This window comes from Rhinoderma darwinii, chromosome 1 (assembly GCF_050947455.1).
Source record: "Rhinoderma darwinii isolate aRhiDar2 chromosome 1, aRhiDar2.hap1, whole genome shotgun sequence".
In the NCBI taxonomy this organism is placed as follows: domain Eukaryota; kingdom Metazoa; phylum Chordata; class Amphibia; order Anura; family Rhinodermatidae; genus Rhinoderma; species Rhinoderma darwinii.
Genome location: NC_134687.1, coordinates 539,477,887 through 539,501,917, shown reverse-complemented (window position 1 = coordinate 539,501,917; position 24,031 = coordinate 539,477,887). Strand labels below are relative to the sequence as shown.

Here is a 24,031-nt window from a genome sequence, read left to right as displayed (position 1 = left end):
CGGAAGTGCTTCCGTTTGGTGCGCGTGATTTTCACGCACCCATTGACTTCAATGGGTGCGTGATGCGCGAAAAACGCCGAAATATAGAACCTGTCGTGAGTTTTAGGCAGCGGACACACGCTGCGCAAAAACCACGGACAGTCTGCACTGCCCCATAGACTTGTATAGGTCCGTGCGACCAGCGTGAAAATCACGCGGGTTGCACGGACGTAAAGCCCGTTCGTGTAAATCCGCCCTCAAGGTAACAAACCAGGTAGGCGCCGGGTTCATCAATTGAGGGTTCCTGTCTCACAAAGGGAGCTCATTAATTTGAGAACCTCCGAGGGTACTATAACGGCTGACCATAGTAAAATTACATCCCTATTTCAGAACTTCCTCTCCAACCTGTATTCCTCTCCTCCTGCATTTGATTCATTGAGGGCGGTGCGCCTATTCGCTAACCTGACCTTTCCGGAGATCTCGCCCTCCAACCTTGACACATTGGAGGCTGAGATCTCTGAAACAGAGGTTCGGGAAGCCATCAAGGACTTGAAGCCCTCTAAGTCCCCTGTTACAGACTGTTTTACCCTACTGTATTATGAAAAACTCTCAACATTATTAAATCCACATTTAACCCGACTCTTTAACGCCTTTAGAGCTGGCACTGCTCCTCTTCCATCTACACTTAATGCCCATATTGCGATAATAACCAAACCCCCAAAAGACACTATCATTATTGCCAACTACAGGCCAATATCATTGTTTAATTCTGATATTAAACTCCTGTCAAAATATTGGCAACCCGGATTAACCGCTTCCTCGATGCGATTATCCATGGAGACAAGGCTGGCTTTGTTCCTGGCAGACAGACTAGCGACTGCACCAGGTGAGTTACTTGATCCATGATCCATATGGCTCATAAAAGAAATGCTTCTCTCACTTGATATACCAAAGGCCTTTGATACAGTTTCCAGGTCCTACATGGATTTCGCCTTGGTAAAATCGTACTTTCAACAACACTTTTTGTCTTGGGTGCATGCCCACTATTCTACCCCAACAGCCAAAGTTTTGCTATGCTGGTTATCATTTCGCTCCTCTTATTATCGAGCGCGGCACGAGAACGGGATGCCCTCTATCTTCTATCTGATTCGTCTTAGTACTTGAGCCCCTGGCTATGATGATTCGTCAAAATCCAGATATTTGGGGATTGGAATTGGCGGGCATGCACCACAAACAATCCCTCTTTGCCGATGACATGCTAATATTACTTTCCCAACCCATTCTTTCCCTTCCCAACCTAATGATCACCCTTTCCCGTTTTGCCTCAATATCTGGCCTCACTATAATTCCCACAATATCTGTAGCACTAAACATTAATCTGTCCCCTGAGGCCTTACATTTGCTTTGTAGCAATTTCCCCTTTCAATGGGCTAAACAATCACTAGAGTGCCTGGATATGGATATTCACCTTACCCACTCTTATGACCAACTATACTCTGCTAATTATACTCTCATCATCCGCACCTTCTCTTCTTCCTTACTATCATGGCAATCTATGTATCTTTCCTGGATTGGGCGCATTCATGCGGTTCCTCCCCAAACTTCTATATCTGTTCAAACCTTGCCAATTAAAGTCCCTCCACACATATTACGTCTCCTTCAAAATCACATTTTTTTCATTTATTTGGCATGGCACACGTCCTAGGATATCCAGGTCCACCCTATGCTCCTTGAAACATGATGGAGGACTAAGTGTTCCAAATATTTCTAAATACTACCAGGCGGCTATGATTGCACCCTTGGCTAAATTACATACAACTGCGAACATGCCCCTTTGGGTGTACCTGGACATTCCGGAAGTTTCGCCCATCCAATGTTTGCCATGGATACCCCCCACTTATGTTCTACCCTTCTGACCCCCACCCCCACACATTTTTTTTTTATCGGTATGGGAAAATATTAAATACTCTAGCAGACTGATCTCTCCCCATTTACCTCTCATCTCCTTATGGCATAATCCCCTTTTCTCCCCAGGAGCAGACAATTATCAGTCTTTTAAATGGCGGTGGTCTCATGGTATTTTGATGGTTCATCCCCTTCTCTCACCTACCCATTCTCTGATTCTCTAATTCTGTGATATTCAAACTTCTAAAAACATCCCCAGTAGTGAGTTGTTCAGCTATCTGCAGCTCAAGAACTCGGTTACCTCACTCCTCCGCAACCAAGCTGATGTCAACACTTACTCTCAGTTCGAGAGAATCTGCGAAACATGCCCGACCTCTAGAGGTGTAATATTCATACTATACAAATGGCTCCTCAGTAATCCAACTCCTCCTACTTATACATACGTTGATAAATGGCATCGAGATTTGGGGACAACTATTGAAACCGCACATTGGCATGCTATTTGGGGTACGGTCTCACACTGCTCCATTAACACAACAATTATGGAATCCGCTTATAAAGTCATGATGCCGTGGTACTTAGGTAGGAAATGCATGTGCAATTCGGCTAGGGACTATCTTGCCTCCGGTTTCCGTGGTTGCCCCTCACCCGGTGACCTGTACAACATATGGTGGTCCTGTCCTAAGCTCACCAGATTTTGGAGCAGAGTATTTGGTCTCATCCAGAGCCTATTTGGTATAATTCTTCGCAAAGATCCCAAACTTGCACTCCTTTATCTCAAACCTCCTGCACACACACACACACACACACACACACACCTATTTTCCTACATTCTTCTAGCAGCCAAAATGACCATAGCCCGTTCTTGGAAAAAAACATTCAATTACATTTGCTGACGTCAAATCAAGAATGGATCAAATTTTTATTAAAATGCAGGTGAGCTTCTCATGATTTGATTACCAGGTTTGAGAAACTTTGGCGCCCCTGGACCAACTATGCCTACCCCCACCTACCTGCCACCACGATTACAGAATTGCAATCTTTTCCTGGCTCTCAGACTGACTTACCCACGTACCCTCCCCCCTCCCCCTTTTTTTTTTTTTTTCTCTCTCCCTTTTACTGCTTATTGCCATCATTTGTTATTACTATGTTTGACCGAGACTCTGATACCTGTTCCGGTTATTTGTTGTATCATAAGTGCTAAACACCTCTTTGGGATCTTTGAGCTTCTTGTTTAACTGCCCTGATGTACACCAAAGGGAGTGTAGGAACAGAGCGAATCGGGCAAGAAGTTGAGATATTAAATCACTTTATAAAAGGCTGGCAGTGGTAATGTTAAATCACCATATAGGGATAGGGTGAACGGTCCCTTATAGAACACCCTATATATCAAATCCCACTTCGCAAATGATGTAATGTAAAGCTTTATGAAAAGCCAAGTGGGAATGGAGAGGGATCGTGAATTCAGGGGCGTAACTAGGAAAGACTGGGCCCCATAGCAAACTTTTGACTGGGGCCCCCCCTCCGCTGGGTAACACACAACCCCCTGTTGTAGATAGTGCCTCCCTATAGATTCCACCACACAGCGCCCCCCTGTAGATAGCGCCATACACAACCCCCTGTAGATAAAGCCTTACAGGCCCCCTGTAGATAACGCCATATAGCCCCCCCCCCCCCAAAAAAAAAAACGGCCCACAGTTTGTCCTACAAAAGACATGCATCCCCTATCCACAGGATAGGGGATACATGTGTGATCGCTGGTAGCAATCAGGAGAACGGGGGACCGAAAGTCCCCCGAAGTTCTCCATGACAAACCTCGGACTTCCGGTGTCTGCGCAGTTCAATAAAAATGAAAGGTGCACAATTCATTTCTATGGAGCTGCAGACAGACCCCGGAAGTCCTAGGTTTGTCATGGAGAACTTCGGGGGACTTTCGGTCCCCCGTTCTCCTTATCGCTGGGCGTCCCAGCTTTCACACATGTATCCCCTATCCTGTGGATAGGGGATGCATGTGTTTTGTAGGAACAACCCCTTCAGTGGTGTCGCGTGTAGCAGCCATAGCAGCTGCTAGTGGAGCCTCCGGCTATGGGGGGGCCCGTGCCGGCGGGTGACACGGGCGCCCTCATGTTGCGGGCCCCGTAGCAGTCGCTACGGCTGCTATAGCGGTAGTTACGCCACTGCGTGAATTGATATAACTCCGAGTGAAATATTGTGTTCAAACAGCAACAGATAGTATTTTGTCGTATAGGAAAGTGCTGGAGTAGATAATGACAAACAAGTTATATGTTTTGAGTAACCTGAAAGTCAGAATATAGCCGTTCGGTTTACTCGATCTTTATGTTCAGCGTTCAAGCTTTATGTAACAAGCTACTATAGTCTCCTAGAGGACACAAGTGTGCGTGTTTACCCTGCGCTCAGTGTGTCTGTTGGGAAAATTTGTATTGATCTATTCTGACTTCCAGGTTACTTCACTTCTAACTTGTTTGTCATTATCTACTCCAGCACTTGCCTATACGGCAAAATACTATCTGTTGCGGTTTGAACACAATATGTCACTCAGAGTTATATCAATTCACAATCCCTCTCCATTCCCACTTGGCTTTTCATAAAGCTTTACTTTACATCATTTGCAAAGTGGGATTTGATATATAGGGTGTTCTATAAGGGACCATCCACCCTATCCCTATATGATGATTTAACATTGCCACAGCCGGCCTATCATAAAGAGATTTCATATCTCAGCTTCTTGCTCGATTCTCTCTCTTCCTACATTTCCTTTTCCCTTATATTAATTTGTTTTATCATATGAAGCTCACTTCTATCTGTCAATCTTGTGCATAAAATGTTCGCATTTACCTATTATTTTTACTGCAAAACCTCAAAACTTATTGAACAGAAAATGGGAGGAATCAAACTGATCTTTGATTCCGCACGTTGCGGTGAGGTGTCAGCTGTAGAACACAGCAGTCACCCGCTGAGTATGGATCGAGCTCAGTCCGTGAGCCCGCTCCATACTTCCCCTTAACGGCTAACACGTGCATGTACGTGGTATGTCCTTAAGGGAACTTTAATGGAAAATTAACTTTAGAGTAAACGGGGCCTTTAATGTTTGCTTTATACCTAAAACTATTGGAAGCCGAGAAACTCTAGAGAAACGATGCCCCACCGACATATGCCCAAAATATGCATTCCCTAAGGCTGGACTTCGGTGTTCTATTTGGAGTTGGCCACAGGTCTAGAAACTTTTGCAAATAATAGTGTCATTATAAACTTTGTATTGGATCAACCTGCAATTTTAAATCCATGGATTCTTGTTTTCAATTCGGAGTTAGAATCAACTGAAATCGAAATTGGTAGAATTATTTATCTACTCACATTGACAGCTAAGAGGATTATTCTTAGGCCGAAAAACACTATTTGTGGCCATTATACGACTTGTATGTGACATTATTTAGCAGTTTTCCCCTCTGCAGGCTAAATCTCTGAGGGTATGTTCACACGCTTAACAAAAAAATGTCTGAAAATACGGAGTTGTTTTCAAGGGAAAACAGCTCCTGATTTTCAGACGTTTTTTGAGCAACTCACGTTTTTCGCGGCGTTTTGGCAGCGTTTTTTATGCCTGTTTTTGGAGCTGTTTTCAATAGTCTATGAAAAACGGCTCCAAAAACGTCCCAAGAAGTGTCCTGCACTTCTTCTGACAAGCTGTCATTTTACGCGCCGTCGTTTGACAGCGACTCGTAAAATTACACCTCGTGGGAACAGAACATCGTAAAACTCATTGAAAGCAATGGGCAGATGTTTGTAGGCGTATTAGGGGCATTTTTTTTCAGGCGTAATTCGAGGCGTCTGAAAACACTGTGTGTGAACATACCCTTATTCTCAGGCTCTGCCCAAGAGCTCAGAGACCACTATCTGCTATATCTTCTATACACTGCACACATAGAAGAGGTGAATCCTGCTCTCCTATCTCTATCTATATATACACACACTACTGTCTATATACATGTATGTGTGTATATAGACTCTATAATGTCTATATACACAGTAGTGTTAAAAAAATAAAATAATAAAAGCAGTCCAACATCATTAACCTGATAAATCAATGTTTTTGGTACAAGTGATATTCCTACATGGCAAATAATTTACTTGTAAGTGTAGTAGAAAAAAAACCAGAACCAACAATTAGGACATGCATGCCGCTTATTCTGCATGTTGCACATGTTGGTTATAGTGCATTTCCTTCTGAAATACTGTGGAAAATGGGTCGTTCCAGATATTGTTCTGATGAAAAACGTACTTTGAATAAAAAGTTGTTGGAGAGGGAAAAACCTATAGAGAAGTGCAGCAAATTATAGGCTGCTCAGCTAAAATTCTCAAATGCCTTGAAGTGGTGATCAAAACCTGAAAGATGCGGAAGGAAGCGGGAACTACTGTTCAAATGGATCGAAAAATAGCCAAAATGGCAAAGGCTCATCCAATGATCACCTCTAGAAAGATCAAAGAATATCTGAAGTTACCAGTGAGAACGGCTACAATCAGAAGATGATTAAGTGAAGCCAAGTTACTAGCAAAGTCCCGTTGTTGAAAAAAAGACATGTCCTCAATAGGTTAAAATTTAGTAAGGAACACATTGACTGGCCCAAAGAGAAATGGCGCAACATTTTGGGGACTGATGAAAGCCAAATTGATCTTTTTGGGTGTAGTGGCCACTGATAGTATGTCAGACGACCCACGAGCACTGAATTCAAGCCACAGTACACTGTGAAGACTGTAAAGCATGGTGCTGCAAAAATCGTGAACTGGGGATGTTTCTCATACCACGGTGTTGGGCCTATTTATCGCATACGAGGAATCATGGATCAGTTTGAATATATCAAAATACTTGAGGAGATCATGTTGCCCTATGCCGAAGAAGAAATGCTCTTGAAATGGGTATTTCAACACAATGACCCAAAACACACCAGTAAGCGAACAAAGCCTAATGGAGTGGCCAGCTCAATCCCCTGACCTTAATCCCATAGAGAACATGTGGGGTGACGTATAAAATGTGGTTTGAGGCAAAACCCAAAAATGTAGAAGAACTGTGGTCCAATCTTCCTGGACTGGAATACCTGTTCAGAGGTGCCAGAAGTTGGTCGACTCCATGCAGCACAGATGTCAAGCACTTCACAGAAACCATGGTTATGCCACTAAATACTAGTTCAGTAAAGTGCAATCTGAAACATATTTTTTTTAACCGCCTAATTTCCTTTTTCTTTCTCTTCTGTAAAGGATTAACACAAACGCAATGGAGTTGAATGTGGTAGTATTTCCAGTGCATTCGCATTTAGGCAAATAAAAGTTATATTAATGACTTTGCGCTTTTATTTGCTTTTGAAACTCGCTGCTATTTTTAACACGTATGTATATGGAGTAGACGATACAGCAATAATGAGCAGTGTAGCTGAGAATCCAGCACTGGATTCCCCTTTTATAGACTTACATACAGCATGTGTTGCTGACACACACTCTTTGCTCTTCGCTCCATAGAAAGTTATAGCCAGGCAGTGAAGAGACACAACTACCTTCTGCAGCCGTCTCTTCTGCTCTGTAACCAGGGATAGCCAATTCTTGACAACAGTGGGTGGACAGCAGATTACAGGAAGGGAGACACCTAGTGACAGTAACTTCACACACAATTTTCATGGCTAAAACAACTAAATTTTAATATCCGGTATACTATTAGATTTAAATTAGTTGTGAAGTTAGTGTCCATTTAAGGATTACTATGGACATTCATCAGCATTCATTCAACAGTGGGAATATGCTGTAAAAAGACAATCCATCAGAAGGAATTTATAAAAATATGTTTACTGGTCAAATCGTCCCCCTACTGACTCCTGGCTCTATTTTTAGCTGGTGACCTTGGAGGAATTAATGGGAGAGTGGGAGTTGCTTTGCACTTCTTACACCTTTTCATCAAGAAACAAGAGTGAAGAATGCTGCTACTTTTTTTTTGCATTTGTTGACCCATTAGATTTTGCCTCCCACATTTTTAACAAGAAGATACGGATGCCATGAGAGGGGTGATCAAGCTGACCAAAGTACAGTTAATACTGTGTAGGTTCTCACTAGAAACTGACTATTATCTTTGAATACTATACACCGATTTTCTCCTACAAAAAATTTTGACTTATGTTTCAGATGTTGACAAGTACAGTGCAAAGTATCTGCAGGAAGCAGAGAAGAAACGTACTGCTGTCTGGACACCAGGTAATGCTGGATTAGGAAGGAACATGAGAATGGGTACACTGTGTCGCCACCCCATTGTCATGTAACATCCCCCACTCCCTCATTTCGTGTATTAAGTATCCATAAATTGTTTGCATTACCACTCTTAAAAGTAATTCACAGGAGGTCCCATAATGGTGTGTGCAAGCCACAGGAGTGCCCTCTTCAGTGCGACAGGTTTTATGAGGAAACTGCTTTTGGGGATCATCTAACTATTGCACTAGGTTGGGATTGGGCTTCTCCCTGCATCTGCCAGGCAGACGTTAAACATCACACGTCAGAAGCAATAAGTGACGTTGTGGCGACATCTGTTAGGGTGCAGTCACACCTGGCATATATGCCCTGTATTTCCGCAGAGCAAGAATACACGGTGCAAGCCTTTGCAATGTATGCCTATGGAAGAAAAAAATTTCCGTAACTCAGACAGATCTCTCAATTTCTTGCGTTGCAGAATATCTTTCCCTTAGACTTTCATTGTAAAGTTTTCCACAGCGGAAATTCAAGGCAAATACGCCACGTGTGACGACACCCTTAGGACCCCTGCACACCCTTACAGAAACCTGTGCAACTGAAAATCCGTTCAAAATTAAACACAATGAAATCTAAGCCGTAGCAATTTTCACACGCTTAACAAAAAAACGACTGTAAAATATGGAGCTGTTTTCAAGGGAAAACGGCCTCTGATTTACAGCCATTTTTTATGCATCAAGCGTCTTTTAATGCTTTTTTTACGGACGTTTTTGGAACTGTTTTTCTATTGAGACAATGAAAAACTGCTCCAAAAATGGCACAAGAAGTGACATGCACTTTTTTACGGGGCGTTTTTTTTTTTAAGAACGCCTCCTTGGAATGGAGCGCCGTTTTTCCCCATTGAAATCAATGGGCAGATGTTTGGAGGCGTTCAGCCCCCGTATTTTCAGATGTTTTTTTGGGGCACTTACGGCCTGAAAAAACGGCAGAAAATAAGTTGTGTGAACATAGTAGACATAGTTACATGTAGATTTGCCACAGATTTCACCCACACATTGAAAGTGGTGAAATTTTAATTTAATGTCCTTTCCTCAGAAAAAAAAAAGCGATTGAGCATTTTTTTTTCTGCGAAAATATTTTGCAGCGTGTTAATTAGAATTGGGAATATCTGCATCGAATCTGCAATATGTGAACTCTACGACATTCTCTGCTCTATAATGCAGACTGTACATTAAGGAAGTTCTTATAATGCAATTTACTCATTAAGTTTACGTCCACTCACCGCATAAACACTGCAGAATTTCTGTCCTGATTTTCCATGTTGAGATTCCGCAGGATAATACAGTCGCAGCAAAGTGGATGAGATTTTAACAAATCTCATCCACACATTGTGGCAAAAACCTCACAGAAAATAATTTGGAAATTGACCTGCGGTGTGGATTCTCAATCTGCATCATGTAAATTTTTCCTGCGAAGACATAAAAATTCCTCCGTATTTATGCTGCATGTGGACATACTTTAGGGCATGTTAACACAGGGCGGATTAGCTGTGTTTTTTTACGCAACGGGATTCATTGCAGAAAATCCACATCGTATTACAGTAGCAGCAAAGTAGATGATATTTGTACAAATATCATGCACAAACTGCGGAAAAAATAGGCTGCGAAAACATTCACAATTAGTGTTTTTTTTATTTTTTTAAATCCGCAACATGTCAATTTATGCTGCTGAATCGCTGCCCTTTTGTAGCATATGCTGCGATTTTTGCGGTGAAAAAACTGATTCCGCTGCAAAAACCGCAAATCAGAAAAAAAAACGCTTTTTGTTTAAAATTAATAAAAAGCCTATGCTTACCCCCGGGCGTTGTCACAGCAATACATCCCTCTGTTCTCTCTGCAGCCCGGTCCCCTGATGTGACGTTTCATCCTATGTGACAGATGCAGGCAATCGCAGGATGCAGCGTCATCACAGGAGGCCGGGTTGCACAGAGAGCAGAGGTACACCTCGCTATGACAATGCCTGAGGGTTAGTATAGTTCTTCCTTCTTTTTTTTTTTTTTTTTCTCCAGTGTGGTTTCCGCAGTGGAGATTCTGCCTAAAAATCTGCACCACAACATAGTGCAGTTTTTCAGCCGGAATTCTCTCCGGGTTCAAGGATGGATTCGCTTCATAATTTTACGCAGCGTATCCGCTCTGTGTGAACATCGCCTTAATCAGCAAACTGTCACTAATCTGAAGTTCAAAGTAAAGAATTTAGAAATTTTAGAAACTAATTATAATTTCCTCATTGAGCCTGACTTTATTTGTATTTATAATTTGTTTTTCAATGACAGATTGGCGACTACTTCCAAAAGAAATGCAAACCGTCAAGAAAAAAAGAAAGAAAGTTCTAAACCTCAGTACGTTTATAAATAATGAGCTGTACACATACAGTGAAGGAAATAAGTATTTGATCCCTTGCTGATTTTGTAAGTTTGCCCACTGTCAAAGACATGAACAGTCTAGAATTTTTAGGCTAGGTTAATTTTACCAGTGAGAGATAGATTATATTAAAAAAAAAAAAAAAACGAAAATCACATAGTCAAAATTATATATATTTATTTGCATTGTGCACAGAGAAATAAGTATTTGATCCCTTTGGCAAACAAGACTTAATACTTGGTGGCAAAACCCTTGTTGGCAAACACAGCAGTCAGATGTTTTTAGTAGTTGATGATGAGGTTTGCACACATGTTAGATGGAATTTTGGCCCACTCCTCTTTTCAGATCATCTGTAAATCATTAACCCCTTCCCGCTCCTTGACGTACTATTACGTCATGGCAGCTGTATCGTTCGCGCTCCATGCCGTAATAGTACGTCTCGGGAGTAACGGCCGTTTCGGCCGTCCTCCCGACACATACAGGAGCTGTGACGCTGCTGTCTTGTTCAGCAGCTGTCACAGCTCCTACAGCGGGGACCGATCGCTGTGTCCCCGCTGATTAACCCCTTAAAAGCCGCGTTCTATAGAGATCGCGGCTTTTTAGGGGTTAAGCTGCCATCGCCGGCCTGCTACGCGATAGCGGCCGGCGATGGTGACTATGGCAACCGGACACCAAACAATGGCGTCCGGCTATGCCATAGACGGAAGCCTAGTGGGTCCTGACAAAGTCAGGACCCACTATGCTTGCTGTCAGTGAGTAGCTGACAGTTCTAATACACTGCACTACGCATGTAGTGCAGTGTATTAGAATAGCGATCAGAGCCTCCTGCCCTCATGTCCCCTAGTGGGACAAAGTAATAAAGTAAAAAAAAAGTTAAAAAAAGATGTGTAAAAATTAGAAAATAAAAGATTTAAAAGTAATAAAAGTAAAAATCCCCCCTTTTCCCTTATCAGTCCTTTATTATTAATAAAAATATATAAACAAACAAATAAACTATACATAATTGGTATCGCCGCGTCCGTAACGGCCTGAACTACAAAATTATTTCATTATTTATCCCGCACGGTGAACGCCGTAAAATAAAATAATAATAAACCGAACCACAATCACAATTCTTTGGTCACTTCACCTCCCAAAAAATGGAATAAAAAGAGATCAAAAAGTCGCATGTACCTAAAAATGGTACTGATCAAAACTACAGTTCGTTACGCAAAAAATAAGTCCTCGCACGGCTTTATTGATTGAAAAATAAAAACGTTATGGCGCTTAGAATAAGGTAACACAAAAAGTGAATGATTGTTTACAAAACGTATTTTATTGTGCAAACGCCATAAGACATAAAAAAAAACTATAAACATCTGGTATCGCCGTAATCGTATCGCCCCGCAGAATAAAGTGAATATGTCATTTAAAGCGCACGGTGAACGCTGTAAAAAAAAACGAAAAAAAAACAATAGTAGAATTGCTGTTTTTTAGTCACCACGCCACCTAAAAATAGAATAAAAACTGATCAAAAAGCCGCATGCACCCCAAGAAAACTACAATGGATTCCTCAAGGGGTCTAGTTTCCAAATTGGGGTCACTTTTGGGGGGTTCCCAATGTTTTGGCACCACAAGACCTCTTCAAACCGGACATGGTGCCTAATAAAAAAGAGGCCTCAAAATCCACTGGGTGCTCCTTTGCTTCGGAGGCCGGCGCTTCAGTCCATTACCGCCCAAGGGCCACATGTGGGATATTTCTCTAAACTGCAGAATCTGGGCAATACGTATTAAGTTGCGTTTCTGTGATAAATCCTTTTGTGTTATAAAAAAAATGGTATAAAGAGGATTTTCTGACAAAAAAAATGTAAATTTCACCTCTACTTTGCTCTAAATTTTTGTGAAACACCTAAAGGGTTCATAAACTTTCTACATGCTGTTGTGAATACTTTGAGGGGTCTAGTTTCTAAAATGGGGTATTTGATAGGGGTTTCTAATATATGGGCCCCTCAAAGCAACTTCAGAACTGAACTGGAACCTAAAAAAATAAATAAATGAGGCAATACTTCGCTTCTTACATTATACTGATAATGAGCCGTGCCCACCCCGAGATTACCCCAGTTTTGACCGTTTGTCTAAACGGAGACCCCTATTAGACCGTTCCAGTGCCCGGTTTTCCCAAGCATACACCCCCGAGAAGTGTATTTCTATTGATGAGTCCCTGGTACATTTTAAAGGGAGGGTTTAATTCCGCGAGTACCTGCCGGGTAAGAGGGCAAGGTATGGCGTGAAGATGTATAAGCTGTGAGAGTGCATCAGGGTATACCTACAGGTTTAGGATATATGAAGGAAAGGCCACCCCCAAACCAGACTGCATCCTGGACTACAATAGGTACATGGGAGTGATGGACTTGTAAGATCAAGCCCTGAAGCCCTACAGCGCCATGCGGTGTGGTATAAGAAGCTGGCCGGGCACATCATACAGATGGCTTTGTACAATGCGTACGTGCTACGTCGATGTGCAGGCCAGACGGGAACTTTCCTGGAATTTCAAGAGGTGATTATCAAGAACCTAATCTTTAGGGACCAAGAAGGGGGGGCACCCAGTACTTGTGGAAGCGAGCCCACACGCATCGTACCAGGGCAACACTTTCCAGGGGAAGTTCCCCAAACTGGCAAGAAGGGAAAAAGTCAAAAGAGGTGCAAAGTCTGCTATAAGAGGGGGATAAGGGAGGACACAATATATCAATGTGACACGTGTCCCGAATAACCAGAGCTCTGTATGAAAGTGTTTTAAAATTTATCATACATCCCTTGGTTTATAATTTACCCCAATTTTACTTACCCTGATGCACTCCGCACAGCTTATCCCCCCTCGTCTTTCCCCTCTGGGCCCTGCTGTGTGTCCAGGCAGCTGATAACAGCCACATGTAGGGTATTGCCATACCCGGGAGAACCCACATTACAGTTTATGGGGTGTAGGTCTCCGGTCAAAATGGTCACTACACCTCTAGATGAATGCCTTAAGGGTGTAGTTTTTAAAACGGGGTCACTTCTTGCGGGTTTCAACTGTACTGGTACCTCAGGGGCTTCTGCATACATGACTTCGCACTAGAAAATCCCGAGTAGGCCAAATGGTGGTCCTTTCCTTCTGAGCCCTCCCATGGGCCCAAACGGCAGTTTATCACAACAAATGGGGTATTGCGGCACTCAGAACAAATTGCGCAACAGAATGGGGTATTTTGTTTCTTGTGAAAATAAGAAATTTTCAGCCAAAACTGCATATTATTTGACAAAAATAATTTTGTTTTCATTCCCAGCCCAATTCAAATAAGTTCTGTGAAGAAACTATGGGGTCTAAATGGTCACATTACCCATAAATGAATTCCTTGAGGGGTGTAGTTTCCAAAATGGGGTCACTTCTGGTGGGTTTCCATTGCTTTGATACCTCTGGGGCTCTGCAAATGCGACATGGCACACGAAAACCAAACCAGCAAAATCTGTACTCCAAAGAACACACAGCGCTCCTTCCCTTCTGAGGCCTCCCATGGGCCCAAACGACAGTTTATTGCCACAAATGGGGTATTGATGCACTCAGGAGAAATTGGGCAACAAAATTGAGTATTTTGTTCCCTGTGAAAATAAGAAATTTTGGTAAAAAATTACATCTTATTGGAAAAAATGACATTTTTTTAATGTCACAGCCCAATTTGAAATAGGTGCTGTGAAAAAACTGTGCGGTCAAAATGCTAACAACAACCATAAATGAATTCCTTGAGGGGTGTAGTTTCCAAAATGGGGTCACTTTTGGTGGGTTTCCATTGCTTTGATACCTCTGAGGCTCTGCAAATGCGACATGGCACCCGAAAACCAATCCAACAAAATCTGGACTCCAACAAACATATAGCGCTCCTTTCCTTCTGAGCCCTCCCATGGGCCCAAACTGCAGTTTATCACCACAAATGGGGTACTGCCACACTAAGGACAAATTGGGCAACAAAATGGGGTATTTTGTTCCCTGTGAAAATAAGAAATTTTGATCACAAATGACATTTTATTGGAAAAAATGACATTTTTTTCATTTCAGAGCCCAATTCAAATACGTGCTGTGAAAAAAATGTGCGGTCAAAATGGTAACAACAACCCTAAATGAATTCCTTGAGGGGTGTAGATTACAAAATGGGGTCACTATTGGGGGATTCCTACTGTTTTGACACCTCAACACCTCTTCAAACCTGGCATGCTGCCTAAAATATATTCTAATAAAAAAGAGGACTCAAAATGCACTAGGTGCTTCTTTGCTTCTAGGGCTTGTCTTTTAGTCCACGAGCGCAGTAGGGCCACATGTGGGACATTTCTAAAAACGGCAGAATCTGGACAATACATATATAGTAGTGTTTCTCTGGTATAACCTTCTTTGTTACAGAAAAAAAAATGAATAAAATTGAAATTCAGCAAGAAAAATGAAATTTGCAAATTTCACCTCCACTTTGCTTTAATTCCTGTGAAATGCCTGAAGGGTTAAAAAACTTTATAACTGCTGTTTTGAATACTTTGAGGGGTCTAGTTTTTAAAATGGGGTGTTTTATCAGGGTTTCTAATACATAGGCCCCACAAAGCCACTTCAGAACTCAAGAGGTACCTTAAAAAAAAGGCTTTTGAAATTTTCTTAAAAATATGAGAAATTGCTGTTTATGTTCTAAGCCTTGTAACGTCCAAGAAAAATAAAAGAATGTTCAAAAAACGATGCCAATCTAAAGTAGACATATGGGAAATGTGAACTAGTAACTATTTTGGGTGGTATAACCGTCTGTTTTACAAGCAGATGCATTTGAATTCTGAAAAATGCAATTTTTTCAAAATTTTCTCTAAATTTTGCAATTTTTCACCAATAAACACTGAATATATCGACCAAATTTTACCACGAACATGAAGCCCAATGTGTCACGAGAAAACAATCTCAGAATCGCTTGGGTAGGTTTAAGCATTCCGACGTTATTACCACATAAAGTGAAATATGTCAGATTTGAAAAATGGGCTCTGAGCCTTAAGGCCAAAACTAGGCTGCGTCCTTAAGGGGTTAAGATTTCGAGGCTGTCACTTGGCAACTCGGCTCTTCAGCTCCCTCCATAAGTTTTCGATGGGATTAAGGTCTGGAGACTGGCTAGGCCACTCCATGACCTTAATGTGCTTCTTTTTGAGCCACTCCTTTGTTGCCTTGGCTGTATGTTTCGGGTCATTGTCATGCTGGAAGACCCAGCCACGAGCCATTTTTAATGTCCTGGTGGAGGGAAGGAGGTTGTCACTCAGGATTTTACGGTACATGGCTCCATCTATTTTCCCATTGATGCGGTGATGTAGTCCTGTGCCCTTAGCAGAGAAACACCCTCAAAACATAATGTTTCCACCTCCATGCTTGACAGTGGGGACGGTGTTCTTTGGGTCATAGGCAGTATTTCTCTTCCTCCAAACACGGCGAGTTGAGTTAATGCCAAAGAGCTCAATTTTAGTCTCATCTGACCACAACACCTTCTCCCAATCACTCTCAGAATCATCCAGATGTTCATTTGCAAACTTCAGACGGGCCTGTACATGTGCCTTCTTGAGCAGGGGAACTTGCGGACACTGCAGGATTTTAATCCATTACGGCGTAATGTGTTACCAATGGTTTTCTTGGTGACTGTGGTCCCAGCTGCCTTGAGATCATTAACAAGTTCCCCCCCGTGTAGTTTTCGGCTGAGCTCTCCCCTTCCTCAGGATCAAGGATACCCCACGAGGTGAGATTTTGCATGGAGCCCCAGATCGATGTCGATTGACAGTCATTTTGTATGTCTTCCATTTTCTTACTATTGCACCAACAGTTGTCTCCTTCTCACCCAGCGTCTTACTTATGGTTTTGTAGCCCATTCCAGCCTTGTGCAGGTCTATGATCTTGTCCCCGACATCCTTAGAAAGCTCTTTGGTCTTGCCCATGTTGTAGAGGTTAGAGTCAGACTGATTAATTGAGTCTGTGGACAGGAGTCTTTTATACAGTTGACCATTTAAGACAGCTGTCTTTAATGCAAGCACCAAGTTGATTTGGAGCGTGTAACTGGTCTGGAGGAGGCTGAACTCTTAATGGTTGGTAGGGGATCAAATACTTATTTCTCTGTGCACAATGCAAATAAATATATATAATTTTGACTGTGATTTTCTTTTTTTTTTTTTTTATATAATCTATCTCTCACTGGTAAAATTAACCTAGCCTAAAAATTCTAGACTGTTCATGTCTTTGACAGTGGGCAAACTTACAAAATTAGCAAGGGATCAAATACTTATTTCCTTCACTGTATATATATATATATATATATATATATAATCAGTTTGTAGGATATAGGGGTAAACCTGCCACGCCTTCGGTTCAGAGTTCTCTGACTTGCAGCAAAAGCACAATATTAAACAAAATTAGAAAAATGTCTAGGTGTAAACTATTACAATGCCCTTTTGATACCAATTTGTACTGTAATACAGGGTAGGGTTTCATCTGGAGGAGTTATTACTTTATCCATTCTTGTATTATCCATGTTATCAGCTGAAAAAAAGGCCAAAGCAGCTAAACCCGGCACCAATGTGGATGTTCTGAAGAAAATTGAGGTGAGTTTCACGTATTTGCCGATTTTAGAATGACATAAATCTGTTGTGATTTAGGGGTACAGACTCCTACGAGAAGGAGAGTGAATCCTATCACATAAGACTTCAATATAATCCTATAGGGAAAATGTGACATTTTTTAGCAATATCGTGGTCACAACAAATTTAAAAATACGGTATTCTAAAACCTCACATAAATATATTTGGGGAGATAAATGCGCCAGAATTATAATGGTATAATAGTATAATGCAGTCACCTTCGTGCAATAAGCACAAGTTTTATTTCTGAGGGAGCAAGCCTTAAAGGGTTTGTCCACTACCAGACAACTGATGACCTATCCACCGTATAGGTCATCCGTACATGATCTGTGGGTGTCCAACACACGGACCCTGCACCGTTAAGCCGTTCGGGCTGCTTCCGGTTCCGTACATCGCCTAATGGGCAATAACATCCGGTGCCCGAAGGCCACCGGAGCAGCTGATCGGTGCTGGGTCCGGGTGTCTGATCCGCACCGATGATATACTGATGAACTATCCGGTGGATAGGTCATCAGTTGTGCGGTAGTGAACAACCCCTTTAAGCTTTATAGATTCAACAAGTTACTATGTTGGTTGACTTTTGAACGCGGTATTATAGTTTGTGTAGATATGTTATCTTGCACTCATGGGCAGGACTACAGCCACAGCAATAGCAAAGGAAACCCACTTGGATACAAGAACATTGTTTCTTCTTGTGGGGAAAGATCATCATGGTAACTTTCTAGAAACAAAGCATTTTTTTTTTTTATTTTTTTTAAAGGCATTCACGGTGTTGGAAAAGTAATGTGATACTTTTAATACCACAGGTTGTTACGGATTTTTGTTTAGATGTTGTGTTTTTTTTTTGTTTTTTTTATTGGTTTCCTTTCACCTATAATAAAGTATTTGTTACTGGAAAAAAGTGTTTTCATTTTTCATTTCTAGTGGGGTTTTTAAAAAAAAATATATATTTTTTAAAACTTAAAAATGCTATCTTTTGATCGCTTGCATAATATACTTACGTAGTGCAGTGTATTATGCCTGTCGGTATTATTCAGACAGGTAGCCAATTCTATAATAGGTCTACATCCATTGCAAACATGGGGGGGGGGCTTAGTTAGGCCTCCTGCTGCCATGGCAACCTATCAGTACCCCGTGATCGTGTCACGATGGCGCTGATGGGTGGACAGAGGGAGCCCCCTTCCTCTATCTAACCCCTTAGGTGTTGCAATCGCTTTTGACCACGCATCTAAGGAGTTAAATGGCCAGTATCGTAGCTAGCTCTGATCCCGACCATTGTAGCAGGGAGAGGGGGGCTTTCTTGGCATTTCTGGCCCCATGAATTTTAGTTATACCACTGCTTGTACTGATCTTGAGTTATAGCCTGTGTTCTAGTCCAGATCTACATTCACAATGCTGCTGGTTACTACTGAAACCAGTTATCTACAGACACCGAGCAGTGCTGCACTGCATTCTGGGAGAGTTGCATTTTTCCTGCTTTGTAGTACTGTACACTGTCTGGTATAAAGACTGCACTTCTAAGGCTGTATTCACACGAGCATGTTCGGTCCGTAGAGGACGGAACGTATTTCGGCCGCAAGTCCGGGACCGAATACACTGCAGGGAGCCGGGCTCCTAGCATCATAGTTATGTATGACGCTAGGAGTCCCTGCCTCGCTGCCGGACAACTGTCCCGTACTGTAATCATGTCATGGTTTCAGTACGGGACAGTAGTTCCACGGAGAGGCAGGGACTCCTAGCGTCGTACATAACTATGATGCTAGGAGCCCGGCTCCCTGCACTGTGTTCGGTCCGGGACTTGCGCCCGAAATACGTTCCATCCATTACGGACATAATGTGCTCGTGTGAATCCAGCCTAAGAATGTAATTCGAATATACAGGCTCTTTGCATATATTGGTTTAGCTGACCAGTTATTTTTTTTTATTTTTTTTATGATAACTTGCTAAAAAGGGTTTTCCCATCATAGTATGGCTAGAGTGAATACTGCAGTTTTTTTAATGTATTATGCCTATCCGTGTTACTCTTACAGGAAGCTTATAAAACCCTGTGTGTAAACGAGTTAAAGAAATAATTCAGTGTGAAAAATATGCAATGTAAAGAAACATCTAGAGGGACACATGTACTTCCCAGGACTCTAATTAGACAACTTTGGGGTGCTATTTAAGACACCCCTGAAGCTGGTATTGTATAGCCTAGTATTTTGCTAGCTCTCTTGATTATTGGTACATAACCTTTTGTTGGTTACTATATGTTCTTTCGTTGATAACAGGAACTAGAGAAAAAAGGTGATGATGAAAAATCTGATGAAGAAAATGAGGAGAAAGAGAAAGAGAAGAAGAAGAAAGGAGAGGATGATGAAGAAGAGGAAGTTGAAGCAGATGTGGAAGAGGAAGAAAATGAGGAAGTAATTTCTTCATATGCAGTATTTTTTACAATGCTCTTCTTGTCACTTTTCTGGACTTTTCTCTATTATCTACCTATAAAGTAATAGATAATTTCCCTTAAAGAAACACTGTCACCAGTTTATTAATTCCCTATCTCCTAACTAATCTAATAGACGCTTTGCTGCTAACTACAGTGTGATTTTGTTTAAAAAAAAAAAAAACGGTTATTATTTGCAAAGTTATGAGCATCTTTCTAAATATGTTAATGTGGCTCTAATAGCCAAATAGGAGGTGACACTTTCTTTTCACTGCGGGCGGTGTAATGTTTTCTGTATGACGCTGTCCAATCCGCATACAGGTTCTCCCCCTTCCCTGCCCAGCAACACTGTGTGATCATATAGTATACAGCTTCCATTCACGACTGTGTGTTTAACTGGTGATACCTCCTGTTGTGTGTGTCACAGAACTGCGATCCTGGTATCATATGAAAGACTAGATTCTCCTCTTTCATATGACACCAGAACTGCTGTTCTAGGTGGCTGGAGATATGTCTAATTTGAAGTGATGCTCCCATGGCCGGCCTTAGGTACGTGCGACCAGTGCGCCTCCCGCCGCACTGTAAGGGGGGCGCCACCAGGAGTCCATGCCCCGCGCCAGGGCCACTACTCGGGATGCCAGCGGGTCAGGTGCCACTCACTTGCTGAACCGACCTCATACTGGCTGCCACGTGCCCCGGCCACTGCTCGTCCTCTTGCCCTGTCCTGCATCCTGAATGATGAGACAGGCGTGATGATGACATTCAGGACGCAAGACAGGGAGGAGACCACGCGCTTCCTGTGCGTTTCCAGGGCTGGTGGAGACAGAGGGAACGTTTTCTCCAGGGCGGTTCCAACACCAGCAGGCCGTGTTTACCAGAAGCCCAGCAGGTAAGTCACTGACTGGACTTTGTTTGAATGTGTTAACTGATTGGGTTCTAAAAAGGGCAATAATGGCAAATGGACAGAGGATTCAGTGCCACCTTGGTGCCCATTTGCCACTTATTGCCCCTTTAGTATCCTTCTATTCAGTGCCCCCTTGATGCCCATTTGCCATTTTGCTCCGTTATTGTTCTCCAGTGACAAAAGATGCTAAAGGCTAGAGGGGCAGTAAATGGCAAGTGGGCATTAAGGGGCCACCAAACAGAAAGACGCTAAAGGGGCAATAAGTGGCAAATGGGCACCATGGTGGCACTGAAAGGCACTAAAGTGTTAATAAATGTCAAATGGGCACAGAATTCAGTGCCTTTATAGTGCACATTTACAATTTGTTGCCCTTTTAAACCCTGTTCAGATTACGTGAAAAGCGCTATGTACACCTTTGAATTTTTCTATATTTTTTTTCTATAAAAATCAGTGTGTTTGGTGCAACTTTGTAATTACATTTTAAGGCTCTGTTCAGGCGTTCCATCTGAGCTTTCCGTCAGAACGGAGCCCTGACTGAAACAGAAACCGTAGGTTTCCGTTTGCATCACCATTGATTTTAGAGGTGATGGATCCGGTGCAAATGGTTTGCGTTTGTCTCCGTTGTGCAAGGGTTCCGTCGTTTGACTGAATCTATACCGTAGTCGACTGCGCTTTTGATTCTGTCAAGAGTTCCATTCTGACGGAACGGCTGAACGGAGCCCTGACGCACACTTGAACGGAGCCTTATTAAACAATTTTTACTTTTTGAGATACAGCTGTTTTGATTTCTGTATACAGAGCAGCTGTATCTAGCGCTGAGACCTGAGTCCATCAGGTTAGTGGGACTGACGGGTTCAGTGTCAGCGGGTCCTTCGTGTCAATGGTTCATAACTTAGATGTGATCGATAACAGGTGGATCCTGCGTGTCCGACACAGGACCTGCTGACACTTGTTGCCCTTTTGGGCTCATGACTTTTAAGATCATAAAAAATGTTTTGGGACACTATTTTCACTAGCATTCAGTGTGACAGCGCCTATCAAATTAGCTAGGAGATTGGAAATTACTAAACTACTGACCAAGCCTCTCTAATGGCTTAAAGAGTTTTTTCATTAATATGGATTGATGGCCCATCCTTAATATAAGCCATCAATATGGTATCGGTGGGGGTCCGACCCGAAGGTACACAATAAACTAGTCTAACAAAGGGTCCGGAGTGCTCTCTGGAGAGCCACTTCCGCAAAATGTTTATCCAGGTGCAGCTGCATGCGGCTGTGCCTAGCGTCGTAGCGCCGTCTCCTTGAAATGGACACCGCAAAGCTATAGTACCCAGCTTACAGTAACCGCATGTACGGACAAGCTCAATGGACTACTGCGGGTCCTTCGTTCTGCTAATCGGTAAGGGTTCCAGGGATCAGTCCTAAGGATAGACTATTAATGTATATTCGTAACGGACAACCCCTTTAATTAAATTGTTGGTGGCTTTAGGGAATGCCAAGTGAAAACCGTTAGTTTGAAAGACAAAGGGTTTCTGCTGTGTGTAAATCGATGCTCATTTAAATTCCATATTTTCTAAACCAACATTTTTATTTCTCATAGGAAAATGACTATATTGCTTCCTATTTTGAAGATGGAGATGATTTTGCTGCCAGTGATGACAACATGGACGAAGCCACTTACTAAAGCTGCATAGGTGCATGCACACTACAGAAACGATCACTCATTTATTTTCTATTCTAAATGGAAGCTGTACTACACTTTTGTTAGACCATTTATAAAAATATTTCAAATAAAATACAATGCACTGAATGCGGTAGTCTTACCAGACGAATTTATGCAAGGCCCTTTTTAAAGAGCGGTTGGCTCTTCCTATTACTCCCATAGAGTTGTATGAAGCGGCAGCGCACATGCTCAAACGCTGCTCCATATAAACGCCTACTTGTGCTGGTGAAGTTTTAGTGATCGTGGGGGTCTGACATCACCGGTCTAGTGGATGGGTAATACATTGTACTGGATAGCATACCTTTCAAGTGTAAATGGTGTATTCTATATGGGACATATACATAAACTATGGGCCAGATGTACCAAGAGTGGCATTTCATATGCCAGTCTTAGTCATAAGTCTGAAGTATGTGAGTAATTTATTAAAAGACACGTTTTTTCATAAATTAGTTGTATCTTGTGCTGTCTGTGCAACTTAAAGTGAAATTTACGGTGTCTGAGCAGCCATAAATTTCCATTTTAATTTGCTGGCTGAGAGTATTATAAATATCTTATCCTGTCATTATTACGTTACATAATTATTATCATATATATTACCATACTGCCCTTGTTTTTGGCCCCTATCTTTTGACTCATCCAGTATTTCTTTATTAGTTTCATCCATATATCGATTAATCGTTTCTTTACTATGGTTTAACGGGTGTCTGACCTCCCACCCGAAATTACCATACCCGAGGGCGTTGTCATTATTTAGGCACTGCCTCTCATACGTTTCAGGATATATTTACCTTCACTGCTTGTAGCAGCTCACTCGAACTAGCCATGAATAAGAGCACAGCCAGTGCTTGAAACGCGTAGGCTTTCATCTACTTGCCATCCCTACCACCTTGTCATTCCTCCTGGTGTTCTTTAGAGCTTTTTTGCTTATATCTCAATAAAGTGAAAACAGTTTCCCCACATATATCACTCATCGCTGGATCCTCTCTTTCTTTTGTTCCTGTAATAAATACGTGTCTGTGCCCCTTTTACTAAGCCCCGTCCCCATTTTGGGAAAGTAAAAGCGAAAAAAGTAAATTTTTTTGTGAAAAACAGTCATGTACCTAAATTTTCCGGACAGTAAAAAGGCGTAATTCACTTGATAAATGAGGGCCTATGCCTATATTTTGGTGAGGGATCTCTAGCCTGAATTTGGTGTGCAAATGAGTACCATGAGACATCCACTCATAGAATTTGACATTTAGGAAAGCTACGGTGCTTCCCCCGACAGAAAACTCTGACGGAACTCCTCACGGAAAGCAACGCTGATGTGAACAGGCCCAAATATGCATAGATACTGGTGTGTGTAATAAACAGTCTGTCTTCAAATAGTTTTTAATGTTTCATTGTGTAACAACATTGAATCACAGTGGATTTAATTATGGTGCTTGTGACACAGATAAACAGAAAGACTGTCAGAGTGAGGACAAATCCCTGCAACACCCCCTATATTCAATTCAGCTATTCTGTGCTAAATAACTATTCAAATTGTTATTGTGACGCACCAAAACCATCTGTGGAACAGTCAGCTGGGTTTAAGTAAAAAATAGTGGTGTTTTCAGCCATGTAATTCTGGTGAGTTCGTTTTATGTCAAAAATGATGCCATGAAGATTAAAGGGTAACTAAACGTTCGACAAGCTTCTGACATGTCATAAGTTTTGATTGGTGGGGGCCCGAGCACTGAGACCCCCACCAATCGCTAAAATAAAGCGCTCAGCCGCTTTGTTTCTGTTCGGCTTTTTCCAGAAATCAATGT

At 42.0% G+C, this 24,031-nt stretch overlaps 1 protein-coding gene across 2 annotated transcripts in view; it reads left to right on the top strand.

Moving 5' to 3' along the window:
• POLR3G (RNA polymerase III subunit G) overlaps positions 1-23,165 on the top strand; it is a 31,823-nt gene extending 8,658 nt beyond the window's left edge. Inside the window, exons 3-7 of one of the 2 annotated variants that reach the window (XM_075854854.1) lie at positions 8,068-8,136; positions 10,457-10,522; positions 17,095-17,156; positions 19,463-19,597; positions 22,116-23,165. In XM_075854854.1, coding sequence (XP_075710969.1) covers positions 8,068-8,136; positions 10,457-10,522; positions 17,095-17,156; positions 19,463-19,597; positions 22,116-22,199 — 416 coding nt within the window. In that variant the 3' untranslated portion in view covers positions 22,200-23,165. The remainder of the gene's footprint in view (positions 1-8,067; positions 8,137-10,456; positions 10,523-17,094; positions 17,157-19,462; positions 19,598-22,115) is intronic. The other variant, XM_075854855.1, reaches the window with a different exon arrangement.
• Positions 23,166-24,031: the final 866 nt, after the last annotated feature.